A 14,448-nucleotide genomic window follows, 5' to 3' on the forward strand; every position below is an offset into this window, starting at 1 on the left:
GTCTCCTTTATTTCTACTTTTCTGTTTTCATCAATATGAACGTAACGCAGAATTTCAGAAACCTGATCTTCATGGGCAATATCTGGAGTTGAATCCAGCATTATGCTAAAATATTTTGCGTCCTTAATTTCAGAAATTATATTTTTCTTGACAGTTTCACTAAGAAGATTGATTATTTCGTTTTGAATTCTGTTGGACAAGTAGGTGACACTTTTTGGTTTCTCTTTCCCTCTCTGCAAGTGTTTTGCTAAGATGTCATCATATTTGGCCAAAAGTCTGATTGTTGCTAGAAAGTTTCCTGTATTTTCACTGACTGTCTCCCCTGGCTCTGATAACCCAGATATTCCTTCTCCTCGATGTCCACGATAGGCCAGATTCTGTTTTGCCAGAAAGGATATAACCTCGACAATCCGTTCAGTTATAGCTTTCCATCTTTTCTTTTCAGCAGACATTTGCTGTTGAAGTTCAGCATCTATCGTAGTTGAATGATGGAGTCGAACTACAAGGTTCAGGTATTCCCTCATGTGAGCTCTATGAGAAGGGCTTTTCTCATGGTCAGGTATTGTTGGATTTAATTTTCTCCAAGTGGAGAAACCGTCTTCCTTTCCAAAGTTTGACACAGACAACAAATGCTCCTTTGAAAACAAAAAGCAAACAAAACAGTAGCATGCTTTCCGATATGGAGAGTATAACAACCATTTTCTCTCCACAATTTCTCTGTTTGTGGAAACTTTATCAAACCACTGTTTGGAAAATGATCTCCCATCCTTCTCAGCAAATGGACCACTTTTATTCTGATATCTTTCAGGGCCATGTTGTAATATTGTCATCTTCAAATGATCTGGAATCGGTTTCTTCAAACAGCCAAAATCGCTTCTTTGCAAAAATATGCAAATATCTTCTTTATTTTCTTCACATGGATCATCATCCTGACAACGAGACTGAGGAGAGAGAGTATTATGTTCTGACCGAGCTGAATCCGTATCAGAAAAATCCTTCTCTGCACCCACATCATCTTTTACTTCTCCAGCTCCTCCTACTTCTTCTTTACTTCTTTTTATCCATGCATCTAATGCCCCTCTTTGATGGGACTCTTCTTCGACTCTGGCCCTCTTTTTTTTCCTGTTCTGTGCTCAACTCGGTTGTACACGAAATACTCGTAACATTTCATTTTCTATCTCAAAAACCGTAAGACGCATGAGAAAATGGGAAGAAAATGGTAAACAACGGTCAGTTGCAGACGGATAAACCATATTTCATTTCTTTGTTCCTTCGTATCAAATTATTTCACACTGATTCTCCACTGATAATTTTGTGCAATTTATATCATAGACTTGCAAATTAGTGGTATCTGTATTCGAATATTAGCATGTTAAGGAATAAATGTCTCCTATTCCGAGATTAAATGCCATAGCAGTCCTCTGATCATCCAGGCTTCACTCTTACTACATCCCACGTAAATATTTCATTAAATATCGCCAAAAAACCTATAAAAACCGTAGTTGCACCTGTTCTAGAGCTATTCACTGACCTGAGTAGGTAAAAGAACTAATCTAGATGCACAAAAAGCTGAAGAAAAGACGAGTTATGACTCGAGGAAACGCAGGAACGAATAGCCACGTCTGCTTGTTGCTTTTGATGGTTGGACCACGTACATCATGCGCATGCGCGTGGGGGGGATGGGGAGAAGGACCATTTTCTCTAGACAGAAAGGGTACACCATGTTAAAGGAATAAAGGGCTAACAACTGCCTCTGCAGTGTGGTGAGCCTCCAAAAATTGATTTATCACCGCTGAAATTTTAAAATTACTATCTTATTTCCTTCTCTGGGGCAGCACGGTGGCCTAGTGGTTAGCACAACTGCCTCACGGAACTGAGGTCCCTGGTTCGATCCCGGCTCTGGGTCAATGTCCGTGTGGAGTTTGCACATTCTCCCCGTGTCTGCGTTGGTTTCGCCCCCACAACCCAAAAAATGTGCAGAGTAGGTGGATTGGCCACGCTAAATTGCCCCTTAATTGAAAAAAATAATTGGGTAATCTAAATTTTTTTAAAAATTAAAAAAAAAAAAAAAAAATTTTTTTTTTTTTTTTTCCTTCTCTGATTGGATGCCCCCATCCAATGGATGCCCGGGGCCAATGCACCGTCGGCCCCCCCCTCTGCACGCCACTGTGTTGAACCAATAACAGAAAGGTGCAGTTCAACTTTTGCTACACTTGAGATTTGACACAATTAATTAGAATTGGTGAATTATTAACATACTGTAAATATCATGTGGACATAAATAATTAGCTCATGGACCTGTACTTTTATGACGTGACTCTCTAGGAACAACTGGCTCGAGTCCTGAAGGTGTTGGGATTCTCCTTTAACTCCACAGCATGAGTGTGGCAGCATTGATTGGTTCCCACCTGCATGGCAGTCTTATTGGTAGATTGGGGAATTGGTCGATGAAGGCCAAAGACAAGGTGCGGAATTCTCCGACCCCCCGGGGGGTCGGAGAATTGCCCGATGCCGGCGTCAATCCCGCCCCCACCGTGACCCGAATTCTCCACCACCCGGGAATTGGCGGGGGCAGGAATCGCGTCGCCCCCGGTCGGCGGGCCCCCCGCGGCGATTCTCCGGCCCACAATGGCCCGAAGTCCCGTCGCTGACAAGCCTTTCCCGCCGGCGGGAATCAAAGCACCTCTTTTGCCAGCGGGATTGGCGGTGCGGGCGGGCGCTGGGGTCCTGGGGGGGGGGGGGTGGGGGCGATCTGGCCCCGAGGGGTGCCCCCACGGTGGCCGCGATCGGGGCCCACCGATTGGTGGGCGGACCTGTGCCGTGGGGGCACTCTTTTTCTTCTGCCTCTGCAACGGTCTCCACCATGGCGGAGGCGGAAGAGACCCCCTCCCCCTTGCATGCGCCGGGATGACGTCAGCAGCCGCTGACGCTCCGGCGCATGCGCGGACTTCCGCCGGCCGGCGAATGCCTTTCGGCCCCAGCTGGCGGGGCGCCAAAGGCCGTTCGCGCCGGCCGGCAGGGGAGAATCCAGGCCCAGGTATATTCCTGCGAGGTGCAGGACAGGGTTTGACCTTGGAGGTAGTGGCTATTGAACAGAATCGGAAGCCATCGGGAAGAGTGGGGCGATCATGGATAAGAAAAATATGTCAGCTAATTAAAAAACAAAACATCATGAGCTGAACTTTATGGGGGATGGGGAATATTGCTCCCCCTCATCCGCGGTAGCAAAGTTGGTTACAAGCTGACAGACTTTTAAAAGGCTGACACGTAGCAATAAAGCACTGAGGATACCTTAACAAGGTTATTTTTTGATTAATTCATGGGATGTGGACATTGCTGGCAAGGCCAGCATTTATTGTTCATCCATAATTGCCCTTGGGAATGTGGTGGTGATCTGATTTCTTGAACCATTGCAGTCCTCTTGGGGACTGGCCTCATCAACACTACACCCTGTATGCCTCATCTGGTGCCAGTGCTTATGTAGTTACACTGTATATCTTGTGTGGCCCTATTATGTATTTTCTTTTATTCCCTTTTCTTCCCATGTACTTTATGATCTGTTGAGCTGCTCGTAGAAAAATACTTTTTACTGTACCTCGGTACACGTGACAATAAACAAATCCAATCCAATCCAATCCACTTCAAAGGGGAGGCAGTGGTGTTGTGGTATTGTCACTGGACTAGTAAACCCGAGCCCCAGAGTAATGCCCTGGGAACTCAGGTTCAAATCCCGCCACTGCAGATGGTGAAATTTGAATTAAATAAAAATCTGGAATTAAAAGTCTAATGATGAACCATGAAACCATTGTCGATTGTCGTAAAAACCCATCTGATTCACTAATGTCCCTGCCGTCCTTACTTGCCTAGTCTGGCCTACATGTGACTTCAGACCCACAGAAATGTGGTTGACTCTTAACTACCCCAAGGGCAATTAGAGAAGGGCAATAAATGCTGGCACAGCCTGCAATGCCCAAATCCCATGAATGAATAAAAAAAAGTAAGGCCGACATGTGATTTGAATTATGTGAATTCTCCCCTTCAGAAAAAGGAAGTCCCGCTTCAAGAGCTGCCAGCCTATCAGATTGTCTCGCAGTTGAATAGTCCCAGCAGCACCAGAACTCAAATAGTGGTCGCTGCTGAGATGACAGAGGGTCCTGGGAAGGAAGACAACATGGATACCGGATGGTGGGTTGGGGTTTTTGATTGGGGAGGGAGCAAGAGTGACGGTCTTGGAGGCCAGAAGGGGTGGAGCAAAGGAGGCATAATATCTCGGGGACATAACTCTATTTAGCTTTTCACAAGATGGTGAAGTGCAGGCTGGCTACCTTCATTCCACCTTCTCCAGCTCCACGTACTCAAGCAGTAGAGGTGGAAACAGACTCTTAACTGGACATGAATTGGCCAGTTAAGGGCCTCGATAGGTCTAAAAGCGGGCATTACCCACCACCATACAATGGGGAATAGCTTGTGGGTGGGCAGGAAGGTGTGGGCAACCATCTGCCCTATTTTGCCTGTCCACCTGCTTCAAATGCTCTGGCTGGGTTGCTACAAAATTCACCCCAGTTATGGGTGATTTCAACTGCTATGACATATACTGGCAGGAAAGGAAGGGGAAGGGAAAGGAATTTTTTTCAGTATGTGCAGAACTCTTTCTGACTCAATATGTAAAAAGATCCAACAAAGTGGAAGTGGTTCTAAACCTAGTAATGGGAAATTAAATGGAGCGGAAATCAACAGTGGGACAGCATTGATGGTTGAATGATCACAATATGAGTTAATGAGTCAGAGAGATAAAGATAGAATAAGGAGAAAATAGATTGGAAAAAGCCTCATATCAGAGAATTGGGATGGACCTAAGGAAGGCAAAATGGAGAAAAATATTGAGGAACAAAGAGGTAGGACAACGGTGGACATATTTAAAGGAAAGGTCAATACAGTTCAGGTGAACCATATTTCAATAATCAAATTGGAACAAGCTACCAATAATGAGGTGCCACAGACAAATATGGAGGCATTTATTTATTTAATTCATGGGGTGTGGCCATTGCTGGCGAGGCCAGTATTTGTTGCCTATTCTTTATTGCTTTGAGAAGGTATGGTGAGTCACCTTCTTGAACCGCTGCAGTTGTGTAGTGAAAGAACAGCCATAATGCTGTTCGGAAGGGAGCTCCATGATTCTGATGCTGAAATTAGGAAATATAATGGTATATTTTGAAGTCAGGATGATACACTACTTGGAGGAGAACTCACAGCTGCCCTTGTTCTTCTCGGTGGTAGAGGCTGCAGGAGTAGAAGGTGCTGTTGAAAAAGCTTTGAAAAGTTGCTGCAGTGAATCCTGTAGATGGTACACTTTGGACCATAATGTGCTAGTAGTGGAGGGAATTAATGTTAAGGGTGGATGGGGTAAAATTGAATCTAAAGAAAATGGCATTTGCAAAGTAATAAACAAAAAGGAGAAGACAATATGTGTCGCAAAAAATTTAAAAAAAAAGAATCAGGAATAACTAAAACAGGAACTAAAAATATCTATTGAAAGAAACAGTTGTTAAACACTTAAGTATTTCCCATCTCTAATTGCCCTTGAGAAGGTGATGGTGCTGCCTTCTTGAATCACTGCAGTCCATGTTACATACACCTAAAGTGTTAGGGAGGGGGTTCCATGATTTTGACCCAACGACAATTGATCGACAATAGATTTTCAAGTCAGGATGATGGAGAGGAATTTCCAGGTGGTGGTGTTCCCATGCATCTGCTCTCCTTGTCCTTCCAGATGGCAATGGTTGTGCATTTGGAAGGTGCTTCATTATATGTGGAGTTGAGAATGGTGCTGAACATTATGTAATCATCACCGAACATCCCTACTTCTGACCTTATGCTGGAAGGAAGGTCATTGATGAAGCAGATGAAGATGGTTGGACCTAGGACACTACTTTGAGGAACTCCTACAGTGATGTCCTGTCGTTGAGATGATTGACCTCCAACAATCCAATACATTGTCCTTTATGTAGGTTTGACTTTAAGCACTCCTTCTGTTCTCTGGTGTGTCTGTTGTGACTGAGCTGGAGAAGAAGACCTGATTTGGGAGATTGGTATCTGGCACCCAAACTATAGCAGCAACCCAAGCAGCAAGCTGGTGATGGTGATCAGTGCCTCAATGCTTCTGGTGCCTACTTGTGAAAGAACTGATGTTGGAGCATTCATCCTCACACTTTATATTTAGATCATCCGCAGGCAGCATTGCTAGTTTTAAGGTGCCTCCTATTCATTGTCCATGTTGCAACATCTACAGTCATGAAGGGATCACGACTGCATGGTAGACCATGAGCTTGGTTTCAGTTTTGATGTTGTGATCGTCAAACACACATTTCCTCAGGTGGTCAAAGGCTGCACCAGTGAATTTCAGGGGATGCAGAGTTTCTTCATCATCCTACAAATCTGGAATGAAGAGAATGTCCCGAATGATCTAAAGGACGCCATGATTGTGACAATCTTCAAGAAAGAGGGAAAATTCAACTGCGGAAATTACCGAGACACCTCCCCATTTTCCATGGCAGGAAAGATCATTACAAGAACCCTTCTGAATTGCCTTTTTACACTTGCTGAAAAGCTGCTCCCCAAATTTCAATGTGGGCTAAGGCCATTAAGAGGCATGGCCAACATGATTTTTGCAGTCCGCTAACTATAAGAAAAGTTTTGTGAACAACATGAGCCTCTCTACATTGCATTCTTTGACTTGAAAAAGACCTTCAACTCTGTAAATTGTGATGCACTTTAGAGGATTCTGCTGCAGTATGCATGTTCTCCAAAATACATTGCCATTCTTCGGCTGTTTCATGATGATATGTGAGTGGTGATCCTCAACAATGGATCATCACCTTTTGAAGTTAAGGTAAGAGTGTGACAGAATTTATACATTTAGTTGAAACATTTATTTTGTGACTGGCAAAGGGGGCGGGGTTGCATTGTTAGTAAGGAATGAAGTTAAATTGATAGCAAGGAGCGCTATAGGATCAGAAGGCATAGAATATCTGTGGGTAGAATTGAGGAATCGCAAAGATAAAAAGACCCTGATGGGAGTTATGTACAGGCCCCATAGTAGTAGTCAGGGTGTGGGGCAGAAAATAAATCAGGAGACAGAGAAAGCATGTAAAAAAGGCAATATGACAATAATCATGGGGGACTTCAATATGCAGGTGAATTGGGAAAATCAGGTCCGTAGTGGAATGTCTAAGAGACGTTTTTTTGGAGCAGCTTGTGACAGACCCTGCGAGGGAACAGGTAATTCTGGATTTGGTGATGTATAATGAGGCAGACTTGATTAGGGAACTTAAAGTGAAGGAACCTTTAGGGAGCAGTGACCACAACATGATAGAATTTACCCTCTAGTTTGAGAGGGAGAAGCTGGAATCAGATGTAACGATATTACAATTAAATAAGGGTAATTACAAAGACATGAGGGAGCAGCTGGCCAGAGTTGATTGGAAAACAAGCCTAGCAGGGACGACAGTGCAACAACAATGGCAAGAGCTTTTGGGGGTTATTTGGGAGGCACAACAGAAATTCATCCCAAGGAGGAGGAAACATACTAAGGGGAGGACAGGGCTTCTGTGGTTGATGTGGGAAGACAAGGACAGAAAAGACGAGGGAAGACAAGGACAATGCAAAAGAAAAAGCATATAAACTGGTGAGGATTAGTGGGAAGCCAGAGAATTGGGAATCCTTTAAAAGCGAGCAGAGGACTACTAAAAAAGCAATAAGGGGAGAGAAGATGAAATATGAGTAATATAAAAGAAGATAGGAAGAGTTGTTTTCAATATATAAAAGGGAAGAGAGAGGCAAAAATAGACATTGGACCACTCAAAAATGTGGCTGGAGAAGCACAATAGGAAACAAAGAAATGGCAGAGGAATTGAACAATTACTTTGCATCAGTTTTTACGGTGGAAGATACCTGTAGGATGCCAGAGCTCCAGGAGAATCAAGTCAGAGGTGAGTGTAGTAGCCATCACTAAGAAACTGAAAGGTCTGAAGGTGGATAAATCACCTGGCCCAGATGGACTACACTCCTGGGTTCTAAGTGAGATAGCTGAGGAGATTGGTGGTGATGTTTCAGGAATCACTGGAGGCAGGAAGGGTCGCAGAAGACTGGAAAGTGGCTAATATAACACCGCTGTTTAAGAAGGGAGGGAGGCAGAAGACGGGGAATTATAGGCCAGTTAGCCTGACTTCGGTCATTGGTAAGATTTTAGAGTCCATTATTAAAGATGAATCACGGAGTACTTGGAAGTGCATAGGACTGAGTCAGCATGACTTAGTCAGGGGACGTCACGTCTGTCAAATCTCTGAGAGTTCTTTGAGGAGGTAGCAAGGAAATTAGACAAAGGAGAACCAGAGCAAGGCAGGCCAGCAGCACGGGTCAATTCCCGTACCAGCCTCCCCGAACAGGCGCCGGAATGTGGCGACTAGGGGCTTTTCACAGTAACTTCATTTGAAGCCTACTTGTGACAATAAGCAATTTTCACTTCCTTTCATTTCATTTCAGTGGACGTTATTTATTTAGATTTTCAGAAGGCCTTTGACAAGGTGCTGCATAGGAGACTGTTAAATAAGTTGAGAGCCCATGGTGTTATGGGTAGGATCTTGGCATGGACAGAGGATTGACTGACTGGCAGAAGGCAGAGAGTTGGGATAAAGAGGTCTTTTTCAGGATGGCAGCCGGTGACTAGTGGTGTCCCTCAGGGGTCTGTGCTGGGACCACAACTGAAGACACTGTTGCTAAGTTTACAGATGATACAAAGATTTGTAGAGAGACAGGTAGCATTGAGGAAGCAGGGGGGCTGCAGAAGGATTTGGACAGGCTAGAAGAGTGAGCAATGAAGTGGCAGATGAAATACAATGTGGAAAAGTGTAAGGTTATGTACTTTGGAAGGAGGAATTTAGGCATAGACTATTTTCCAAATGGGGAAATGCTTAGGAAATCAGAAGCACAAAGGGACTTGGGGTCCTTGTTCATGATTCTCTTAAGGTTAACGTGCAGGTTAGTCAGCAGTTAGGAAGGCAAATGTAATGTTAGCATTCATGTTGAGAGGGCTAGAGTACAAGACCAAGGGTGTACTTTTGAGGCTGTATAAGGGTCTGGTCAGACCCCATTTGGAGTCTTGTGAGCAGTTTTGGGCCCCGTATCTATGGAAGGATGTGCTGGCTTTGGAAAGGGTCCAGAGAAGGTTCACAAGAATACTTCCTGGTATGAAGAGCTTGTTGTATGAGGAACGGTTGTGGACTCTGGGTCTCTACTGGTTGGAGTTTAGAAGGATGAGGGGGGATCTTATTGAAACTTACAGGATACTGCAAAGCCTGGATAGAGTGGATGTAGAGAAGATGCTTCCACTTCTAGGAAAAACTAGAACCAGATCACATAATCTCAGACTAACCGGAAAATCCTTTAAAACAGAGATGAGGAGGAATTTCTTCAGCCAGAGTGTGGTGAATCTGTGGAACCCTTTGCCACAGAAGACCGTGTAGGCCAAATCACTGCGTGTCTTTAAGACAGAGATAGATAGGTTCTTGATTAATAAGGGGATCAGGGGTTTTGGGGAGAAAGCAAGAGAATGGGGATGAGAAAAATATCAGCCATGATTGAATGGCGGAGCAGACTTGATGGGCCGAGTGGCCTAATTCTGCTCCTATATCTTATGGTCTTGTGACATTTATTTTTGCATTGTGGTCAAGCAGACGCAGCGGTGATGATCAGTGTCAGAGAGAAAGCAAGGTTAGGAATGGTCAGGGAATGGGGAATTGATTTCTGGTATCACACTTGGTTGAGTTCCTCACAAACATCTCAGCCGGAAAAGGTCGGCTGAAGTTACTTCCTTTCTCCTCTTCCTACTTCTCCTCCTCTTCATTCTCCTGCTCCTCAGCCATTCATTATATAGGTGGTGGCCAGAGTCATCCTTCATTTTGGTGAGGTTATACAGCATACAGCAGACCACCATGAACCTTGGCACTCCTTTCACCAAAAATTACAGTGCTCCTCCAAAGGATCCAAACAACAAAAGTGGTGTCTCAACATGAATAGTCTGCTGTATCATATGTGGTGGTTGCAGCAAGGCTTTCATTGTATGAATGCTGTGTACATGTGGGAAAGTTGTGCACCAGAGCCATCAGCTATGGAGTCAGCAGATAGTCCTCATCACCCAGTAGCTACTCTTTCGTTTGCTGTTGTGACTCAAATTCAGTTGGCACAACATAGTGTCACATAATGAAGGCATCATGACAGCAGCCAAAGTACCAGACATTGGCCTGGATAATTCATTGGGAAGGTACACACACCACCTTAACACTGAGGAGTGGAATCCATTTTGGTTCTAGAAAGGGAAAAAATTGATGTCAGCATCCACAAAGCAATGTGGGTGAGGTTTGTTAGTCATATACTTGGGGAAGCATGCAATCCTCGCAAAACTAGGTTCGTGCTCCTTTTGCTTCCCTTTGGCAAGAATGAAATATAGTTAGTTCTCATTAAGTAGGGAGCTTCAGTCATGTGTCTCATGTTAATAGTGAAAAGCAAGCTGATAGAGAATGCAAACATCACCAGCTTCAGCCTGGAAGTCAAGCTACATTCCTGAAGGAATGCCTGGTGCAGCTATGTCCAGGAACAACTGGTTTGTACAAATGCCTTGAAGTCAGCGAGAACTACCACAGCAGCTGCCACACTCGGGAAATTTGATAAGAGAACAAATTTAAAGGCTTTGTGTGTGAAAGCACAAAGCATTAAGAACAAATTTAATAAGCTAACAACGCAAATAGAGAAAAAGGGGTATGATTTAGTGATGATTACTGAGACACACACGGTTACAAGAAGACCTGATCTGGGAGTTGAATATCCAAGGATACTCAGCTCAACATTTCGGAAGGATAGAAAGAAAGAAAAAGGAGGTGATGGCGCTTTGCTAGGAAAGGAAGGGATCAGTGCTGTCTGAGAAATGATATAGGCACCTGGAGATCAAGACTTGGAATCAGTCTGGGTAGAAATAAGAAATAGCAAATGAAAGAAGTGCCTAGTGGGAGTAATCTATAGGTGCCCAAACAGTAATTCCGCAGTGAGGCATAATATAAACTAGGAAATACGAGGGGCTTGTAAGAAAGGTACATCAATAATTATGAGTGATTTTAATATGCACATAGACTGGATTAATCAAATTGGCAAGGGTAGCTCAAGCAAGAGTTCATTGAATATATTAGAGATTTTCTTGGAGCAATATGTTTTGGAACCAACTAGGGAGAAGGCTATTCTGTATTTGGTATTGTGTAATGAGGAGGGACCAATTAATGACTTCATAGTTAAGGATCCTATAGGGAAGAGTGATCAAAGCATCATAGAATTTCAAATTCAGTTTGAGGATGAGAAACTGGAGTTAAACAAAAAGTACATAGGCATGAGGACAGATTTGGACTGGGCAGGAAGACTAAAAGGTAGGACAGTGGATAAGCAGTCACAGTTGTTTAAGAAGATATTTGAGGAGGGATGTAGTTGTCTTTGAAGCAGTTCAGAGGAGGGTCACCTGATTGATTCCAGAGATGAGGGGTCTGTCTTATGAAGAAAGATTGAGCAGTTTAGGCCTCTACTCTCTCAAGTTTAGAATAATGAGAGGAGATCCAATTGAGGTATATAAGATGCTAAAAGTTATTGACAAAGTAGATGTCGAGCAGCTGCTTTCTCCTATGGGGCATTTTTCATAGTTTTAGGATAAGTGGTAGCAGATTTAAAACAGAGATGAGGAGAAATTACTTTTCTCCAAGGGTCGTGAATCTGTGTAATTCACTACCCTAGAGTGTTGTGGATGCCAGAACATTGAGTAAATTTGATGAGATAGACAGAATTTTAATTAGTAGTGGGTTGAAGGGTTATGGAGAATGGGCAGGAAAGTAGAGTTGAAGTTAAATTGGATTAGCCATGAATGGTGGAGCAGGCTCGATTGGCTGAATTGCCTACTCCTGGGGCTAGTTCTTATGTTCTTACACACAGACTCTGGGGAAAATGTTGAACTTTCTGTTACATGGATTAGTTAAAGCAGATTACATTTGTAGGTTTACGATGGATCATTACTTGATGCATGCACAAGGGGGAAGGGAATCCAGTGATAAGCATGCAATCCTCGCAAAACTATGTTCGTGCTCCCTTTGCTTCCCTTTGGCAAGAATGAAATATAGTTAGTTCTCATTAAGTAGGGAGCTTCAGTCATCTGTCTCATGTTAAAAGTGATAGGGTGGGAATAGATAATTAGACTGGAAGAAGCTTCTGGCATCATCAGAGGCCAGATAAAGTGAATAGCTTTTACTGCTGGTGGAAATCATATTAGCGTCCTAAATCTCCTATAAATAAGACAGGCATTAAATAGCTTGTCTGGTTTATGCGAAGAAATATTTTCATCAAGTTGACCTTCTTTGTCTTCGGCGATCTCCACAGAAATCTGTTGGAATTGTCTGGGCATGTTCACTCTACCCATTTACAGGCACTTCACACTTTTATATCCCCTGCCATTCAGTCTGACTTATCAAATATGACCGAGTAAAGTACCAAGATATTTACTCTGATAAACTCCCGAGTACAAAATTTGCAAATATTTGTAACAAAGTACCCTGACGAATTTCTTTGTTTGCTGACTTAGTTTCTAGAAAGGTTGCTTGAGAGGAACCTTTTATTGAACGGATCTCACAAATAATTACACTATCCATTGCAAACTAATAATTGTGTTGAGTTCTTTTAGTACCTAAGCCATGAGTAATTTCTTTATATCAATCCTAAACATGATAATAAGCAACATGATCAACAAAAGAATCATATACACTGTAACATTAACATTAAATCATAATGTTGATTTTTCTGCAACGATTTTAGATTTTATTTTAACTTATTATACCACATCTTAAACTTTGTAGCAGCACCAGCTTACAATGATATTACACAATGCAATACCGCTGCTCTCTTGGGTTGCTGTGATATTAGTATGAGGTGCGGCTAGCCAACCCAAATTGAAAGCTGGCCAAAGCTAATTGCAGTTGATGTTGAGCTCAGAGGCAAAGAAGCTCTGCACATGTCTGTTTGGATCTTTCCCCAAGTGCTTCATTTTTAATATTATGGAAATAGAGGATAATTCTAAATTAACAACGTACCACTGAAACTTCAATATATCAATGATGTTCAATTAAAAAGTATTTTTATTTATGATGTTACCTTGTCATGAAGAGACTCTTCCAGTTGCTTTCTTAATAGTTCAGATTCTTGTATCAACATGTTCTAAGATAATAAAACATAATTATTTGCAAAATACATAACAGTGGCAAATTTGATTAAACAATAATGCTATTAAGGACTTTACTAGTTACAACATAGTAACTTTCTAAAGTAGCTAATTTGATGCATTGTCAAAAGATCTCCCCCTCCAAAGAACGTATTGTGGTTTCACATCACGAGGAGTGCCAATTAACTTGTTCTATGTTCTTGCTCAATAATTTAAAAAACGGTGCATGAATTGTGAAATTCCTTGGTATTGTTAGCATATCAATGCCATCAGCGGTTGAAGTATTATTCATACCCGTGTAGACTTTGGGGGAGGTTTTCTGGCTGTTCTTGCTGGCAGGATCTTACGGTCCTGCCGAAAGTGAACCTCAGCTGCAGGAGGGGAGTGGAAATCCCATTGACAGCAGCGGGACCAGAAGATCCCGTCGCCCCCAATGGCGGGCTGCCTCCCGCCATGGAAAAACATGCTGTGGGGTGCATGGAAAATCCTCCTGTTGGTTACAAGCAGAAAACTTTCGTTTGGCAATCTTTGTTTATGTTATGTTTTTAGAAAAGGCAAGGGGAGAGCATGTAATTAAAATGAATATTGTGCTTTGTTAAAGGCAAGATGAGTATTTAATAATCTATTTTCTGGTCGTGAAATAAAGGGGGAGCGTTCAGTAAAGATTATTATTGCATAATTCTGGAACAAGTGTTCATTCAATGATATTAATCATTGTTCTTAAATGAGATGATTCTTTACAGCTAGATATGCAGAGTATATAGAATAGGTTGATTCAGCAAAGAAAATGAGGAGAAAAGTTAAGAGGGAAAATAACTTAGGAGCGGTTACTGATCAAGGTGTTAAGATTCAAAACAGAGGTATAAAAGCCAACAAAAGTATACTTTACCTGAATGCTCGTAGTATTTGGAATAAGGTAAATGAGTTGATGGCACAAATTATCATGAATGACTATGATTTAGTGGCCATTACTGAATCATGGTTAAAGGATGGTCACGACTGGGAGTTAAATATCCAAGGGTATCAAACTATACGGAAGGACAGAGTGGATGGTAAGGGAGTTGCTGTAGCTCTGTTATTTAAGGATGACATCCGGGCAATAGTAAGGGGTGACATCGGTGTTATGGAGGATAAGGTTGAATCCATCTGGG

The 14,448-nt window shown here is 42.6% G+C and overlaps 1 protein-coding gene across 8 annotated transcripts in view; it reads right to left on the reverse strand.

Annotated features, from left to right (window-relative positions):
- ppfia2 (PTPRF interacting protein alpha 2) overlaps positions 1-14,448 on the reverse strand; it is a 511,344-nt gene that overhangs the window by 124,458 nt on the left and 372,438 nt on the right. For all 8 annotated transcript variants that reach the window (XM_038781072.1, XM_038781076.1, XM_038781071.1 and 5 more), the window contains one exon: positions 13,231-13,293. In XM_038781072.1, coding sequence (XP_038637000.1) covers positions 13,231-13,293 — 63 coding nt within the window. The remainder of the gene's footprint in view (positions 1-13,230; positions 13,294-14,448) is intronic.

Source organism: Scyliorhinus canicula, chromosome 20 (assembly GCF_902713615.1).
Source record: "Scyliorhinus canicula chromosome 20, sScyCan1.1, whole genome shotgun sequence".
In the NCBI taxonomy this organism is placed as follows: Eukaryota; Metazoa; Chordata; class Chondrichthyes; order Carcharhiniformes; family Scyliorhinidae; genus Scyliorhinus; species Scyliorhinus canicula.